We start from the raw sequence: 18,933 nt of genomic DNA, 5'->3' as shown, positions 1-18,933 counted from the left end.
ATGCTCGACTTAAAGATCTGTACGGAAAATGGATTCAACCAAAAGGTAAAACGAACCAAGAAATTGGTGAAATAATCATCCTTGAACAATATTTGAGAATGTTGTCCCCTGAGCTACAGGTTTGGATTCGAGAGCACAATCCGTCTTCTGCAGCGAAGGCAGCTGAGCTGGCAGAAGTGTTTGTAGCTGCCCGGAGGAAAGGACAACCTTGGACCTGTAATGCAAATAAAATGCCAAAGGAAGGCCCCAAATCAGACCGGATGTACCATCAGAGGCCAGTGTCAGCTGATAAAACTCCTGTGGGTGAGAACCAGTTTGCTGGCAGACCATTAAAAAATTCAAAAAAGATCTTTTGTTACCTCTGTGGGTTAGAGGGCCACACAAAGCCAATGTGCCCAAAAACTTCAGCTAAGATGGTTCAAATGTGTTTCATGCCACGTCCACATGCTGAACGTGGGCTCCAGTGTGACCAGACTGTTAAAATGATACAAATTGAAGCTAATGGAACAACTTTAAGAGCTTTACTTGATTCTGGCAGTTCTCGTACACTGATACACAGAGATTTTGTGCCCCCCAATATCGTCCGTGTTAGTGATACCATCCCCATTTGTTGTGTGCATGGAGATGAGAAGATGTACTCAACAGCTGACATGTACATTAAGGTGAATGGACAGACTTACCTTTTAAATGTTGGGGTGGTTGATAACCTGCCTTATTCAGCTATTCTGGGACGAGATTTTCCAGTGCTTTTTGATTTGTTGGAGTCAGACCAGAATTATCAATGCAATGTGGCTGTTACTAGAGCCCAAGCTCAAAAATCTAGTGAAACCTCAGAAGTTTTCAGTGCCTTGCCATTTTTTAATGAGGAATGGGACGCCGCACCTTGGAAACCTCGGAAAAGTCGCAGACAGAGGAGACAGGAGAAGTTCCAGCATACTATAGTACACCCAGAAATGCATACTGACCCAGACTTGCCTTTGGGACTTCAAATTCCTGGCAATATAATAGAGTTGCAAAAAACTGATCCTAGTTTAACTTCCTGCTTTCAGCGAGCGGTAGACAAGGACCAAGTAGAGGAGGTAGACATTAACAAAAGTGACTATGTCTTGCAAAATGGCATACTTTACCATCAGGTGGGCTCACTTCTGAAGCTAGTGGTTCCCCAAGAAGTTAGAGAAACGGTGCTTAATTTGGGACACTCTATTCCCTGGGCTGGCCACCTGGGTAAGCACAAAACCACAGCTCGCATTAAACAACATTTTTTCTGGCCTGGCCTCCACAGAGATGTAGCCTACTTTTGTAAGAGCTGTCCTCAGTGCCAAATGACATCCTCCAAAGTCCCTTCCAAAGCTCCACTCCAACCACTACCTATTATTGGTACCCCATTTGAGCGCCTCGGAATGGATATTGTTGGACCCGTTGAGAAGAGTAAGTCAGGGAATCGCTATATGCTTGTAATCACTGATTATGCAACTAAATATCCAGGGGTCTTCCCACTGAAATCCATCAAGGCAAAATCAGTAGCCTTCTGCCTTGTACAGCTCTTCTCAAGAGTAGGGTTCCCACAGGAAATACTGACTGATCAGGGGAGTAACTTTATGTCCAACTTACTTAAACAGGTGTACAAGCTGCTGGGCATTAGAAGCCTGAGGACCACCCCATACCATCCTCAGACTGATGGGCTAACAGAACGGTTCAATCAGACTCTGAAGCAGATGCTCCGGAAGGTGGTAGATGAGAATGGTGTTGATTGGGATCAGTGGCTTCCTTATCTTCTCTTTGCCTACAGGGAAGTACCACAAGCCTCCACTGGTTTCTCTCCATTCGAACTTTTGTATGGGTATGAGGTACAAGGACCTTTAGCCCTGTTAAGAAACATCTGGGAGGCAGGCAAGGAAAAGATGGACTCTGTTAACATTGTTTCCTATGTTCTGCAGATGAGGGAGCGACTGCAGAAAATGAGTGAGCTTGCTCAGTCAAATATGACCAAAATCCAGCAGAAGCAGAAGTTTTGGTATGACCGAGCAGCTCGTCAGAGATCTTTTAGTCCTGGACAAAAGGTGTTGGTGCTCCTCCCTACTGACAACAACAAGCTCTTGGCTAAGTGGCAAGGGCCCTTTGAGGTTCAGAACAAATTGGGGTCCACTACTTACCAGGTGTTCATCCCTGGAAAGCCACGCTCCAGCAGGGTTCTGCACATAAATCTTTTGAAGGAATGGGTGCAGCGCCCTGAAAAGACTGCAGAAGTGATGCTCATAAGGGGTGTGCCAGAGGAAGAAGAGGTTGGTGAGCAATACTTACCTTCTGCTGATGCAGCAGACTTTGACCTTAGTCATCTGCCAGATGATAAACAGCTTCAGGTGAGAGCTGCATGCAACCCTGAAGTGTTTAAAGTGAATCCTGGCCGAACAGATATTGTTGAGCATGACATTGTCATTAAAGAGGGTGTCTCAGTAAAGCGTTTGAGCTACAGGATCCCTGAACGTCTGCTGACATCCCTGAAGAAGGAAATTGACCTCATGTTGTCCTTGGGGATCATCGAGCCATCAAAGAGTGAGTGGTGTAATCCGGTGGTCCTAGTGCCAAAGAAGGATGAAAGCATGAGGTTCTGTATAGACTTCAGGTACCTAAACTCAATATCACTGTTTGACTCATACCCCACGCCACGCATTGATGATTTGCTGGAACGGCTGGGGAAGGCAAAGTACTTGACCACACTTGACCTGTGCAAGGGATATTGGCAGGTGCCACTCACGGAGCAATCAAAGAAGTTAACTGCCTTTCGAACACCTTGGGGGCTCTTCCAATTTACAGTGATGCCATTTGGGCTGCATGGGGCTCCAGCAACCTTTCAGAGATTAATGGACCAGGTACTATGTGGTCTCTCAGATTTTGCATCTGCATATCTTGATGATATTGTCATCTACAGCACCACATGGGAGGAACACTTGGAACATCTGCACGCTGTTTTCGACCGTCTTGGCGCTGCTGGGTTGACGGTGAACCCCTCAAAGTGTGTTTTTGCTTCTGCTGAGACTGAGTACCTGGGTCATGTGATCGGGAATGGGGTGATCAAGCCTCAGGTCAGTAAGATCCAAGCCATTGAGTCTTGTCCTCTCCCACAGACAAGGAAACAACTAAGATCCTTTTTGGGCATGGCAGGTTTTTATCGTCGGTTCATACCACGATTCTCCACCAGGGCAGCTCCACTAACAGACTTGACAGGCATCAAGTGTCCTAATCAGATTAACTGGACAGAGGAGGCTATAGCAGCTTTCAAGGACATCAGTCATTCACTGAGTAGTGAACCAGTTTTGTACAGTCCAGACTTTAATGAGCCCTTTTTCCTTCAAACTGATGCATCTCATAGGGGTCTGGGAGCAGTGCTACTTCAAGGTTTGGAAGGAGAACGTCACCCTGTTGCTTACATCAGCCGAAAGCTGTTCCCAAGAGAGGTTCGGTATTCAACAGTGGAAAAGGAGGCCCTTGCCATCAAGTGGGCCCTTGATTCCTTCAGGTACTACCTTCTTGGAAGAGAATTCACCCTGGAGACGGATCACAGTGCACTTCAGTGGATGGAAAAGATGAAAGATAAGAACGGAAGGATTACAAGATGGTACCTTGCGCTGCAACCTTTTCGGTTTGTCATCAAGCACATTCCTGGGAAGAACAACGTCACCGCCGACTTCCTCTCTCGCTGTACCAGTGAGAGTCCTGAAGAGGGGGGGTGTGTGATGGCATCAGCCACACAGGGGTAAATCAGTTCATTTTTCACTTTATTAGTTTGCTTTGCAGTTTTCTTCAATTTAATTCATTAATCATTTGGTTAAACCTAACACTGGTATTATGAGGCGCGCGCATAGTAACATTGTGTGGTTTTTCTAAAATGTTTTGTTATATTAATTATGTTTCTCTCTTTTTGAGTTACCTGGGTTTGGGCGGTGGCTGTTTCCTGTCTGGGCAAAAGGCGTGGCTGAGGACTCTGAGAACAAAATGCCTGCTCAGCAGGACCAACCATAGGCTTACCAGGAGCAGGGGTGTTTTAGGTTTAGTTAGGTTATTCTGTGCTTAGTTAATATTAGTGTGTGTTTTTGTTTTCCCCCTATTGTGTATAAATGGTTTGGCCAAATCATTATAAAAGCTACCCTCATGTGTCTTTGTAATTAGGTCAGTTTGTGAGTTAAGTTGTGTCTCACTTTGTTTTGTTTAAGTTTCTGGAAATTATTTTTCGTAGAGTTATATTTAGTTGACCTCTTTTATGGGCCTGCTAAGTATGTTTTTGAATTTTGTTAATTTTGGATTTTTTGAGGGTTAAAATAAAGAAACCCTTTTTGAAGATACTTTTTTGCCTGTGTCCTCTATGCTTTGGCTGCTTGGTCCCTCACAGTGTTACAGTGGATGAACAACTTGTGCCTTTCAGAGGGAAGACCCAGCTTCTGCAGTATATGCAGAGCAAGCATACAAAAGTGATACAAGTGATACAAAAACTGCAATTTCTTAAAATTAATGAAAAAATAAATAAAAATGCAAAGGGCCTCATGTCACAAACATGTTTTATGAGGAATACTTCAAATATGAAAGTATTACAACTCTTCATTTTAAAGATTTTGAAGAATAACAACCGAGTTTATAGCAAAATGCATTGTTTCTAATTGGGGTCATTTTTGACCCCACTCGTGGAAGAGTGTAGGTATTGGTAGGTTGTGCATCAAAGGGTTAAGCCTGGCTATTTAATGGCAAATTGTGAGGCCTACAAACAGAAACAGTTGGTTTCGAGGGCTAGGAGTGTGCCAGCTAACAATGCTAATACAGGCATGGTTTCAAGATCCAGAGCAAAGCTCTGTTTCTTCTGCCATAAACCTGGCCACCTGGTTGCTAACTGTTTACAAGCGTACTCAAAGCAAAAAGGCTCCAGTTTGAAAAGAGTCAATCGTGGTTCATAAACAGAAAAAGTTGCCAATCCTAAGCAACAATTGGAGCATAATTGCTCGGTGGTGTTATTTGGTCACTGTCAGAGATCAACTAATTGTGATCCATCACCTGTTGACCATCTTTCAGGTCCAGATGACCTGCAGTGTGATAGATTGTGTGTGACACAACCATTCAAACCTGCACCTCTGGCTAACCAGCATTTCTGTCGCCATGAACTAGTGAAGAAGCATCTGAAAAGTGTTTCAGTAAGGCTATCCGCTGGGTTCTCCTTATGTTATGGCTTGAAAAACATCTGGCTGTCACTTGAGACGCTACTTTGAGGGAATTGAGCCAACCCCATTCAGTGTTTTGGACCCATCAAAAAGGTCTTGGCAGATTTGGCAGGCTATGCCTACCCGGTATTACGGTGCATGGTAAGTGATATATTTTAAGAATTGTGTAGGACATCCTGTGCCAAACCGCTGGTTTGTATTTATGGGAGGGGGTGTTACGGCTCTAGCTGGGCCTCCTGAAACTGCCCTTGAGTGGGTGTGGTGTTTTCTCTCCGCCTCCTCCTCTCTTGCTCCACCCCTGTCTCTTTCTCACTCTTCTTTCTCCCCAGGACACAGCTGCCGCTCTCGTTTACCACCTGGGCGCAGTCAGCAATCTCCTTTCTGAGGTCATATAAGCTGGGGATGAACTGGATGTGAGAGGGTGGTTTTCTCTGGTGTCGCTGCTTTGTATTCTAGGTAATAATAATAGTATACAGGTGGAAGTTCATTTTTATTAATTTGGGTTGCTATAAAATGTTTCATTTAACTTCATAAATAATTACAAATGAAAAAAATACTTACAGGCCACAGAAACCTGTGATATAAAGAAATTCCCACAATATAAATTTAGACATAACTGAACTGCAATATTGCCACAAGCCATTCAGATCATGTACAACATTTCCAAGAGCTTGGTTCAAATAATTGGCAATAAATCAAACTCATTCATTCTTCGTGTTGGACCCTTTTCCTAATTTTCACGGACAGAATATCAAGGCATAGGCAGGTGATGAAGAGCTTCCACTTTGAAACATTCTCATCTCTACCTTTTATGGATGATGAAGTTTTTTGACATCTTCAGGGGTAACTCACACTGAAGCACTTTGCAGCCAAATGTTCAAGGACAGGAATGAGAATTAGCAACTCCATGTCTGAGGGCATGGTACTCAGACAAGGTTTTTGCCTACATGTTTAAGTATCTTCTTAATGAGTGAAGGGAGAAACTAATATTATGAGATTTTATTATAAAACTTGCTTTCTAAAGATGTCTTTATATATTTTCATATCCTGACATAATAAAAATGTTTTTGAAAATGGCGCACTACTGTACCTTCTCTTTGTCTGATTAGTTTTGTTGTGGAATGTGCCGTGGTGGATTAATTCTGAGAATCTTCCACAGGAGGAGAGAGTGATGAAAGAACAGTGATGAAGATGGAACCAGGAGGAGGGTGTGGGTGGAGGTGTGGATGTAGGTGGAGGTGTGGTGGTGTGTTCCCCTAAAATCAAGCAAACACAGTCATTAAGTTGTCGTCACATTGTGAATGTTGAAAGCTGCAGAAACACAGACAGGTGAGTGTGTCACCTGTGACAGTGATCCAGCTGGATGGAGACTCTCCATGACCGCTGATGTCACACTTGTAGAGGCCTTCATCAGACCTGGAAACATGCTGGATGGTCATGTGACCTGTAGGCTGCTTCCTGATGAGGGAGCCATCTTTATAGAAAGCAGCTGGGAGGTTGGAGGGAGTGGTCTTTGTTTTACAGAGCAGAGTGACGTCATCTCCCTCCATCACAGGGAGGACAGGACTCTGCAGGATCACTGATCCACCTCAACACAGAGACAAACTACAGCATTTCATCCATTTACACACAGCTTCATCAACACTAACTCCACACACTCAGCTTACCAGTGACTGTCAGGTTAACCATGTTACTGATGGGACCCTCTCTGGACTCACACCAGTAAACTCCACTGTCCAACGGGAACACAGTGATGTTACAGGATGAACCAGACCATCTTCCCCACCCATCTCCACACTGAGTGATCTTATTATTGGTCCTCAGAGTCCATCCAGCAGAGCTGTCGTCCTCCTCACAGCTCAGAGACACAAAGTCTCCTTTAAAGAACTGAGAGCTGCTGGGACTCACAGTCAGACGAGCTGTGAGGGTTAAAATGAAAAACTGTTGATATTTTATATTTTATAACTTCTGTTATAGATCCGTTCTAAAACACAATCAGGTCATATCCGTGAGCTTTTCTCAGGTTTAAACTGTGACAGAAGAAGGTTACTGACCTTGGTTTGTTGTGCAGCTCAGCAGTGAGATCAGAACTAAAGAGAAATGACACTGAGGTTGATTTGAGGGGAACATAAAGAACAACTACATACAAACAGCTGACAAACTGTTTGTGTGGCGTTATGGAAATATGGTATCTAACCAGATTCGTACTCTGGATGGCATTACTTTGGCCTCCAATAACACTGTGAGGAACCTTAGAGTGATGTTTGTTGGCTTTTTCTATTATTGTACGATCTACTGTACATTACAAAGCGCCTTGAGGCAACTGCTATGGCCACTAGAGGGCGGTGTTTGACCCTAAAGTCTATAATGATACAAGCAAATTGTCAATGATGCTTCTAGTTTGTTTTGCTAGTTCTCATTAGCAGTCAGTTCCTTCATTTCTACATGTATTATATTGCATTAATTTTAATTAAGTAGCAAGGCTACTTTAAGGGGGCTTTTATTGTGAAAATGTTGCAGGTTGCACAATGATCCGATAGCAGAATTGTAGATGAGGCTGATATAGAGAAATGATTTTAAAATATGTTAATGAAGTCTAATCAGGAGCTCACCTTTAGCAATTCATTGTTTTGCTCCAGTACTTAAAAATCATGCATCATCAAAACTGGAACCACTGGTTAGTCCGAGCTTTGAGATCAACCAAACTACATTAAAAGAAAGCGTCATAAAAAATGTTTTCAAAACTTTATTGTCAATAAACAGTCACAAAAATAAATTATTTTATTAATCAATAACATTTGACCTGATTTTGAAATGTAAACTGCAGTAACAGAGATGCATTCATGGGAAGAAAAGATCAGAGAAAACATCTAAATCTGCAGTTAGACTGAAAAATAACATAACACTGTACATTGTAACATTCATTCAGTTGAAGATGATCAATAAATCCTAAACACTATCAGGCAGATCACTGATTGTTTGTAATCCACAGTAATCCATCTGCAGGTTGGTTCAGTCAGTATCAATAATGATACTGTAACAGCTGATCTCTGCATGAGGATTAATTTGTGTTGTTCAAACCTCACAGAACAAGTTTGATCTACAAACAGCTGAACCTGAAGATAAACACACTCAGTGATTCTGTTATTGTAACATGCAGGACACTGAACTGATAAATGAGGACAAACAAATGATGAACAAAGTATGTTCTGCTGACAATCACAGATTTGTTTAAAATGAGTTCAGTCAGAAGCTGAATATTTTGTTTTGCAAACCTTGATCTTATTTGATGTGTACTTGTGTGATAATGTGACCTCCTGTGTGCTCCACATTTGAAGTGAGGCAGAAATGAAAATAACTTTTTTAAGACTTGAAACTCTTACACTGGGATCAGCAGCTAACCTGATAAAATAAGTCACAGATTTGAATGCTGTAGGGTAATCATGTGAAATTTCATGTAACAGTCTAAACAAGTCTGATGAAAATCAGAGAAATGTGAAGTCAAAAATAAATATGGATGTGTTTGATGTCCCTCTGATTGAGGTTCAGCATTATTAGTTTCTTTGTCTTAAAATCATCCTTCTTGATTTCAGTGAAACAGAATTTAGGACTGTGATGAGCAAGTAGATTCATAGTTCACCTTCTTAACCTTCTTGTGTTTTCTGTAGATCAAAAAACCAACAACAGCAGCAACAAGCACAGCACAAACAGACAGACTAACTATCAGTCCAACAGATCCATCCTCCTCCCCTTCATCTCCACTTTGTCCTCCTGTCTGACCTGCAGGTGAGAAACAGGTGTGAGGTGTCAGCTGTCAGGTAGGTGATGAGTGAAGAACAGAACAGAATCCATTTCCTCTTCAAACTGCTGTCAGACATTATCTACTGCACTCTGATCACATCACTCAGACCAGCTGCTTTCTACAAAGTCTCATCAACAACATCTTTAGAAACAAACATCAACAACCAGGAAGCAGCTTCACCTCTGATCACACACACACTCAACTCTACTCACTCACCTGGAGGAACAACAACACTCAGGGAGATATTGCAAATGTGTTCATTGTTTGGGCTGCTCATGAAGACACGACACTCATATGTTCCGTTCACATCAGAAGTCGTGACATTCTTCAGAATCAAAGACACGTCTCCATCCTTCATCTGTCTGTCCTGCAGATCCACCCGGTTCTTAAAAGATGGATGCTGGTTGGCTGGTTCAAAGTGTCCATCTCGGTACAAAAGGACATGTTGTGTCTTCAGGTCAGTTCTGCTCCACTCTACAGCTCTGATGTTGTTGTTTGGAGCTCGACATGTCAGAGTGACGTTCTGTCCAGACTGAGCTGTGATGTTTTTCTGGTCTGAAAGAGGAAACAAGACAGAGCAGAGAGGTTAAAGGTCAAAGTACAAATGTTCACTTCTGTAGTGAGAGTGAGAAGATCTAATTGAACACACTGAAAAAAATAAATGTTATCAGGAAATGATCAGACAGCAGAGGGTTTTCAGGAAACACTGTTAAATGTTCAGTTTCTATGCCATATGTTAAAACAAGATCTAGAGTGTGATTAAAGTGGTGGGTGGGTTCTTTTACATTTTGAGAGAAGCCAATTGAGTCTAATAACAGATCAAATGTTGTGTTGAGGCGTTCAATTTTAGCATCTACATGGATCTGAGCTGAGCACTAAATCAGAGAGAAACTCTGTGTAAGGCCCAGGTGGACGATAGATGATAACAAGACTGGTTTCTGAGTCCTGCCTTCAAATGAATTCAAACTGCCGCCTTACAGATGAGATTTACCAGAAACCGTTAGTACAATACAACTTATTACAAATATAATATTTTCTGCATAATATAAAATTAATCCTTCAATGGTGCTTTGGGTCTGTTGAGCAAAGCAGGGGCCTCATAAACCAGCAAACTATATACAGGAAGTGCTGAGGGGACAATACCAAACGTGGAAAGATTATAGGGTAGTTTATTTTCTTTCACATTTATAAAAGATGTTTGTTTTTGTTTTTTTACTGTAACTTTGTATTTAATAATGTTAACTGCATCAGAGTGTTTTATTTTTATTATTTTCAGAGTATTTTTCATAATCGCCATTATTAATGTGAAATGTTACATGTAAAGATGTTATTGTTTGGTCTGAACTATTTTGTTTCTTGTGTTTTTCACAGATTACTTACTGAATTGAGTTCCTGCAGGTTCCACAGAACAACAACATGTGCTGATAATAAGTGAACATAATGTGTGAGAGAAAGCAGCCTCTCATTATAAGACACTGTGAGTCTCTGCATGCTGCCTTTATGGAGCTACAGCTGTTTGTATACACTAAACAAAAAGCTTTGTAGCTGTATACTGACTCCTGAAACTACACACATCACACTGACACACACATTACACTTCTTTGTCTCTGTCACAGGGCTGGATGTAATGAAATGTACTTAGGGTGGCATGGAAATCAAATGGGCAAAATCAAAGTCAATAATTTACACATATGCAGCTTTTACAATGTGTAATAATCCTTAAAATGTAACCAATGGTTCTGACCTTTTTGTACAACCATTTAAAACTCAGGGGCTGATCTACAGAGGTGGCATGGAGTGGGTGGTGTCCCCCCAAAATAATCTCTTGCCACCACTTAATAAAGAACATTGTCATATACACAACTACGGTGGCACTCGGTGTGGCAAGAGTTTATATCAGGGTGAAACATGCCACCTCTGTAGATCTGCTCCTGGCTGTATACTGACTGCTGAAACTACAACACATCACACTGACACACACATTACACTTCTTTGTCTCTGTGAGATCTGATCACACCGACATGTTAGGTCCACACAGACTCCACCCAGCCTCGTGTCTCCTTCACAAACACGGAAAAACTGAATCAATATGAAAATAATTCTTCAGGAAATGTTGTTAACATGTAAAGCAGACTGATGCTTTTCCTCTCTGTCCCACAGAGTGAATCTCACCTGCAGAGACAAACACGAAGAAGCCGACAAACAGCAAAGTCGAGCAGAGCGACGCAGTCACAGCAGACATTTCCGTCTTCTTCAACTCCGACGCTTCGATTGTTCTAAATGTCTCAGGATGGTTTTATTGAAATAACTGAACCTGAGTTTAAATCCTGACTACATGAGATTAAATTTAAGGTTTAAATGATCCTGAAAGTCTCTGACTGTGAGAACAGATCTGACTTTTTAGACACTCGTTCAAACTCAATACGTCCAATTCATCGTCTCTGAAGGAAGTAACGTTAGAGACACGTGTGTTTACGCTGCGCTGTATGATGACGATAAATAAGTGCGTCATTACTAAACCAGTGAAATCTAAAGAAGGTCTGAGTGTTTAACAGGTTCAGTTCTTGAATGATCTCCACAGAACAACACAAACATCTCATCATCAATCATCAGCTACACACTAAAGACCATCATCAGCCAAAGAACTTCAACATGACGTCACTGTATAAATGTATATTGTACTATGGAGGAGGCAGCATTTAGCTGTAGCCTCCATCAAACCACAGAGAACTTTGTCCACCTTTGATTGTCTTTAAGTTGTGTTGGAGCCACAGAGAGCAAATCTTTGTTCTTCATGGAGAACCAGTGAGGCTGTTTGGACTTTCCTATGAAACATCAGTGCAGGAGTCTCTCAGTACATCTGTTTACAGTGAGGACAAAGAAGCAGCAGAAACACAGAAAACATATATGACTGTAATCAGAGTACAGGAGAGTAACTAAGTACACTTCCTATTTGTGATTGACGTGATTTTCTTCTTTATATCATGTCAGATAAAGTCTGACAGCTTTTAGTTCTTCAGATGATGAAACACATCGAATTCATTTAATTTGATGTGTTTTCACAGAATAAACCAGCCAACAGTGAATCAAATGTTTTACACTAACGTGACATGATGTTCATCTAACCAGCTGAACCAGTTAGTGGTTACAGTAACGGGTTAATCCACTAACGCTCACAGGCTTCAGTCAGCCTGTCAAATTACGTAAAAAACTGAAAGACGTCTTTTTAAACACTTACTGTTGTTCTGAAGGATCTCTGAAACACTCAAACACTCTTCTGATCATCAGAGTGGAAAAAATAAAATTATCTACTGACAGATAAAAAACTGTGAGGTCAGTGTGTCCCATCGGTTTTTCAGAAGGTGAAAAGGAAGCGACTGAAGTTTTGTTACAAACAAGTGAAAAGTTACTCAGATGTAAATATTTGAGAAATAAAAAAAATCAAATCATAAAAAATGTAAAAGTTTAAAATCCCAAAGTAAAGGTATGTCTGTGTCAAACAGCTGCAGACTAAACTAACCTGTATTTTCTGTCAGCTGTTTTATATCAGACATCTGTGACCTGAGTCAACATTTTCACGCCCACCTTTGTTTGTCCTGTTTGAGCAGCTGCAAGTCCAGACATGTGACAAACAAATACCTCAAATTCAAAGGAAAAGAAAGAAGTATAAGAATGAGAACCTTTTTCCACTAACACAGGTAGATATAAAGAGAAATTCCCACTCCACACTGTCTGTGAAATTACAGAAACTTGGTAAAATTATTACAAGCTCATGAACACTTACTGTTGATCTGAAGGATCTCTGAAACCCTCAAACACTCTTCTGATCATCAGAGTGGAAAAATTAAAATTATCCAGTGAAAGATGTTTTTTAAACTGTGTTAGGTCCAAGTGCCCTGTTGTTATTATTTGTGAGGTCAAGAGGAACTTCCGTAAAATTTTTCCTCACAATCAAAAAAGTTTAAAAAATTAAAAATCTAAAAGTAAAGAGACCTCTGTATCAAACAGCCACCAATGAGGAAATGCACCTGTATTTCCTTGTTAACCTGTTTTACAAGACAAATCTGTGGCAGCAGCATCACCATAGCAACCACATTCTCCTTCTTCTTATTGGCTGTTAGCTCATGTGTTTGATGAATCACAGTGAAAGCTCTTTCAGTGATCTTAGTTTGATCCAAACAAAAGAAGTGGAAACAACAACCATACACAGTCCAGCTGCTGCTGTCAGCACATATTAATGATGATGATGATGATGATTTTTACTGTCAGGGCTCACAGACGCTCAGCAGTGAAGGTTTTAGTTGACATGGCTTTCAAACGTCAAAGCTGTGTGTTCAGCAGAACTGTGTGGGTGGCAAAGAGGCGTGTGTGTGTCTCTGTCAGTATTCTGGACAAACTGGCTCAGCAGTGAGTGTCAGCACATGTTGCTCAGTACAGTTTCGTTTCTTATCTGTTGTTTCTGTTCATGAACTGATTAAGTGATTTGATTCTAATCTCAGTGTAGCAAAAAGTCAAAGTTAAATTTGTTTAAATGGCACATTTAAAACAAGGTGTTTTGACCAAGGTGCTGCACAATTAAGACAATCAAAAGAAATATAAACATAAGAAGACATGATAAAAACTTCTTGAATGTTGTAGTTTCTGTGTTTTCAAGTCCATCAGGGTCTGTTTGGGTCCAAATCCAGGGACAAAGAGCAGATTCCAGTGATCAGACTGATGCTCTCTGTCTCTACAAATAGTTTAAACAACTGGAGGAAAATAAGCAGCTCTATGTTATTGTGATGGCCAAACCCGTGGCCACACTCTAAAGTCAGTAACTCTTGTATTTTCATTTGAACATAGTAACACACTTTAGTTTCCAATAACTTTATTGATTGGTTTGGATACATTTGTTCTATTTGTAAGCGCGCACATTTAGTTTACTTATGTATTCACACCACTTTATTTTTGACTAACTAGTGATGGGTCCAGCAACACTGACGCACCGGCGCATGTATCAAGCTCACCTAGCGATGCCTGTATCGGTGCGTGCGTCGCTTTAAGAAAAAGTCACGTGATCGATACAGCTGCTGTATCGCTCATTACCAACGCGCCAAGCTGTGTTTAAAAGGTACCGCATCCGCATCTGTCAACGGAACGAGTCGCCACCAAAAACCCCCCACAAATTGACTCTCGCAAAGATAAATAAAAATACACATCTTTCCATAACAAAATGGAAATGTTTCTGCTGTGTGGGATCATTTTGATCTTTTAACTGCAAATAGTTTGTCTGTCTTTGTTTCAGTGTAATCTATCAGAATAGGAAAAACAGCAATGTGACTTGCAGTGTAAATTATTTATTTCATTTTATGCAGGATAAATGTCGCATCTGTTCTGCGGAGCTTTCTTACAAACAAAAGCACCTCCTCAGTGTTACAGAGGCATTACAGAGCCAAACATGAAAATGAGGAGACAAACACACAGAATGAACACAGGTCGGCTTATATTGACACTGAACAGCTTTATCAACAATTTTTTTTTTTTTAATTAATATGTGTTTTATTATTTTGAAATCAAGCATCTAGGAAGACTGTTCTGGACCAGGCAGTCCTGAAGTTTATTATAAAGGACTGCCAACCCCTTTGTATTGTGGAGAGTGTCGGAGAGAAAAATTCCAAGATTAGAGGATCCTTTAAGGTACTGGGGGATGAGGAAGACATCTTATCTGAACCTTTTCCACCTGACTTTACAGTTTTTGTGTACCCCAGCTTCATCTGTGCCTGTGAGTTTTCCAAAGCTGGGGAAATGGTGTGAAAACCCCCCCGCAATAGACTGAATGCAAAAACATTGGATAAACTAATTTTTTGAATAGAAATTTATAATAAACTCTGAATCAATTACATTTAAATGGGTAATATTATATTCACAATACTTTCATTTTAATTTTTACTTTATGTCATTCACAATATATTTTAAAGATTTCTACAATATTTGCAATGTAAAACATATAAAATGATTCCACGGAAAGTAAAATACCTTACAGTGTATACACGTATGACTATGTCATTGAATCAGTGTCTGTTGTGAGTCTCAAGTAAGTTCCCTGCAATGATATTTAAGGTCCAGCAGGTGTCAGTATGGAGCAAAACAGCAACACTGTGTCGACACAGTATCGATACAGTTTGGGGAATGTGCTGAAACGCTTCACGAGGCCTCATCTACCCATCACTATGACTAACCCTTGTCTTTTTATTTCTTACCTGCTATCATCCCTGGGAGTTGCTGGACAAAAGATGGTAGCCAGGGTTTGAAACCATTAAGTACAAAGAGGGCTAATTGGACCACACCACCTCTTCCTACTGAAAGGGGAGAATATGTGTTTCTTTACTTCAAAAACAAAGTATTTGAATTTAATTAAATATTTGAGTTTAGGGTTTAATGGGGTTTTTGATTTTCTTCTTTAGTGTTTACTTTATTAACAAATTAGAATGTACTGCATTGTGTTGTGATTTATGATTGTGTTTGTTTGTCACCCCTCATGTGTCATGATGGTCTGATCAGCCATTATATATACCCCTGTGTGTCATTTCATGTTTAGGTCAGTTATCTTTGTTTGGGCAGTCATTTGGTTTGTTAAGTTTGTAGTCTTTGCCTGAGTTCAGGTTTGTTTCTTTGACCTCTTTTATGAGCTCAACATTTATTGTTTTTGTAAATATACTTTTGGGGTTAAATAAATGGCAACCCTATTTTTTCAAATAATTTCTGTGACTCCTCTTGTTCTTCAACTCGGTCCATCACATGTGGTGGCAGCAGTGGGATCTTTCAGTTGAGGAGACAGGATTTTTTATTTTTTTTTTGCATTTTTCTGCCTTTCTTTTTCTACCCTGACAAACTTTTTGAGCCATGCAGAATGCTGTGCGCTCAAAGAGGGGAAATAAAATGGAGGCCAAAGAGGCCTTGCAGCAGCCAGAGAGTGAGAAGGAGATGGAAGAAGGAATTTCAGTTGTGGCTGGAGACACTGAAGGAGAGGATACCAGGGAGCCAACTCTGCTTGATATTGCTGGGATTCTTCAGTCTTTCATGGGACAACAGGAAGTTCGAGATAAAAAGCAGAGAGAGGATGCTATACTGCAAGAACAGCGTTTTAAGAGTTTGCAACACCAGTTTCGGCTTTTACAAATGGAAGTGCAGGCCAGAACCACCCCACTTCCAGAGCCCACATCAACTAATCCAGAGCCTGTTGCAACTCCAACTGATTATCAGACTCAAGCAACATCTCAGCCTGAGAGTTCTGGCTCAGCCTCCATATTAACAGGTCAGTCTGTGCATATTCATCATCCTAAACTGGAGAAACTAGCTGTTGAAGATGATGTTGAACATTTTCTGACCACTTTTGAGAGAATTGCAGCTGCTTGTCGCTGGCCAGAGTCAGACTGGATTTTCCACCTCATTCCTCTTCTGACTGGTAAGGCTCGAAGTGCCTATGTTAATATGGATGTGGACGATTCACTGCAATATGAAAAGGTAAAAGCTGCCATTTTGCAAAAATATGATATAAACCCAGAAACATACAGGCAAAGATTTCGCTGTCTTGAAGTTTTTGATGAGAGTCCCAAGGAACTGTATGCAAGACTGAAAGAACTTTATGAGAAATGGATTCAGCCTAAAAACAGAACGATAAAAGAAGTCGGTGAAATTATTATCTTGGAGCAGTTTTTAAGAATGCTGTGTCCCGAGCTTCAGGTCTGGATTAAGGAGCATAATCCAAAATCTGCTGCAGAGGCCGCCACCCTGGCTGATGTGTTTGTTGCTGCCCGAATTAAGAGTCAGCCATGGAGCAACAGTGCATGGAAGGCCGCCAGAGATTCACATCGGTCGCAACCCCCTCAGCATCCTCAGAGGTCAGCGACGGGTGTGGGTAAGCCCTTTACAAGGGAAAACCAGCCTCCGAATATCTCAAAGCCAGGTAAAAGGCCACCAGTGTGCTACCTTTGTGGACAGGAAGGTCACACTAAGCCCATGTGTCCTAATAATCAAAGCAAATTATCTCAGATGTGTTTTGTGCCTCATCAGAATGTGGATATTACAGTTTTTCTCGATTGCTTAAACACTATAACCAGGCCTCTAAACTAAAATTTCAAAACCATAAACGCTATTGGTCAAAAAGCTCACCCATTTCCCTGAACTATAAACACTATTCCCTGCTTTGACACATGACTCAAATTTGGTGAACTGGTACTGCAAAACTCTACACACAAATCCCTACATTTTACAGTGCTTACACCATGTAGTCATGTAGAAAGCACTAGCATGCAATAATGTTAACGTAAGTCAGCATAGCTTGAGCCCAATTAGCACACAATTAACCAGGTGGAAACACTAGGAGTCAAAATTTAGCACACACCAATCAGAACCTGCGATGGATAGATAAAAGGGCCAAAGTCAGCTCATTCAGGTTTGAAACAATGGATCCAAAGAGATGCAAAGGAAGAGGACGTGGTGGAGAAAGAGGACGTGGTGAAGGAGGAGGACGTGGTGAAAGAGGAGGACGTGATGAAGGAGGAGGACGTGATGAAGGAGGAGGACGTGGTGAAGGAGGAGGACGTGGTGGAGAAAGAGGACGTGGTGAAAGAGGAGGACGTGGTGGAGAAAGAGGAGGACGTGGTGGAGAAAGAGGAGGACGTGGTGGAGAAAGAGGAGGACGTGGTGGAGAAAGAGGAGGACGTGGTGGAGAAAGAGGAGGACGTGGTGGAGAAAGAGGAGGACGTGGTGGAGAAAGAGGAGGACGTGGTGGAGGAGGAGGAGGAGGTGGAGAAAGAGGACGTGGTGAAGGAGGAGGACGTGGTGGAAGAGGAGGAGGAGGTGGAGGTGGTGAAGGAGGTGGAGGTGGAGAACGACGGCGACAAGGAAGGGGAAGAGCAAGGGCACGAAGACAGTCAGTCTCGGATGAAATTCGAGCCACTTTAGTTGACCATGTCCTTGTCCATGGGATGACTATGAGGGAGGCTGGGCAACGAGTACAACCAAATTTGAGTCGCTTCACTGTTGCCTCCATCATCAGAACCTTCAGGGAGGAAAACAGGTAGGTGTACTTGCAGTAAGACTGCTTTGTACAGTAACGTTTAAGTTACTGAATTTATGTGTCTTGAGTTTCAGTATGTTTCCATTATTTTCCTGTAAAATGAATGTGTGACAGTTACAGTAATGAGTGCTTCTATTTTTGTAGGACACAGAGACGACCACCTGGTGGAGGCAGGTTAAGGCTTTTGTCGGAGGAGCAAGAGAGGGAACTTGTAAACATGGTAATTGCAAATAATGTAATCCGCCTGCAAGAGATTCAAAGGAGAGTGATTGAGGATGATCATCTTTTTCGAGGCATAAATGCCATCAGCCTCTTCACAATTGACCGCATCCGCCGAAAGAATCAATTCCGGATGAAACAGGCATACCGAGTCCCTTTCGAACGAAACTCTGACAGAGTGAAAAACCAACGTGTGGAATATGTTCAGGTATGAGTTTTGATACTGTATAAGGTATTGTGTACCATCACAGCATGGCAGTTTATGCTGCCATTTCAGCACTCTTGAACTTTGGTTCAGGGTACCGATTGACTCTACTGTGTTATGTGTTTTGCAGAGAATCTTTGAGATTGAAGGACGGCCTGTTCCCCATGAAATAATCTTTGTGGATGAGGCAGGTTTTAACCTGACCAAAAGAAGGAAAAGGGGGAGGAACATAATTGGCCATCGGGCTATTGTAAATGTCCCTGGTCAGCGTGGGGGGAATGTCACTATGTGCGCAGCCATCAGCCAACGAGGGGTACTCCACCGTCATGCCGTACTAGGACCCTATAACACTATGCTTCTCCTTGCTTTTCTTGATGGTTTAAGACAACATATGTTCCAGCTGGACTACAGGGAACACCAGCACAGCCAGAGCAGCCTCACT

The 18,933-nt window shown here is 41.5% G+C and overlaps 1 protein-coding gene across 1 annotated transcript; it reads right to left on the bottom strand.

Moving 5' to 3' along the window:
- Positions 1-17,084: 17,084 nt before the first annotated feature.
- On the bottom strand, positions 17,085-17,903 carry LOC134623827 (uncharacterized protein DDB_G0271670-like; the record flags this gene model as incomplete). The annotated part of the gene is made up of 1 exon (XM_063468841.1): positions 17,085-17,903. A coding segment is annotated over one exon (471 nt), but the record flags the coding sequence as incomplete, so codon positions are not given.
- Positions 17,904-18,933: the final 1,030 nt, after the last annotated feature.

The sequence above is a fragment of the Pelmatolapia mariae genome, linkage group LG3_W, assembly GCF_036321145.2.
Source record: "Pelmatolapia mariae isolate MD_Pm_ZW linkage group LG3_W, Pm_UMD_F_2, whole genome shotgun sequence".
Taxonomy (NCBI): domain Eukaryota; kingdom Metazoa; phylum Chordata; class Actinopteri; order Cichliformes; family Cichlidae; genus Pelmatolapia; species Pelmatolapia mariae.
This window is presented reverse-complemented; position numbering and strand designations above follow the sequence as displayed.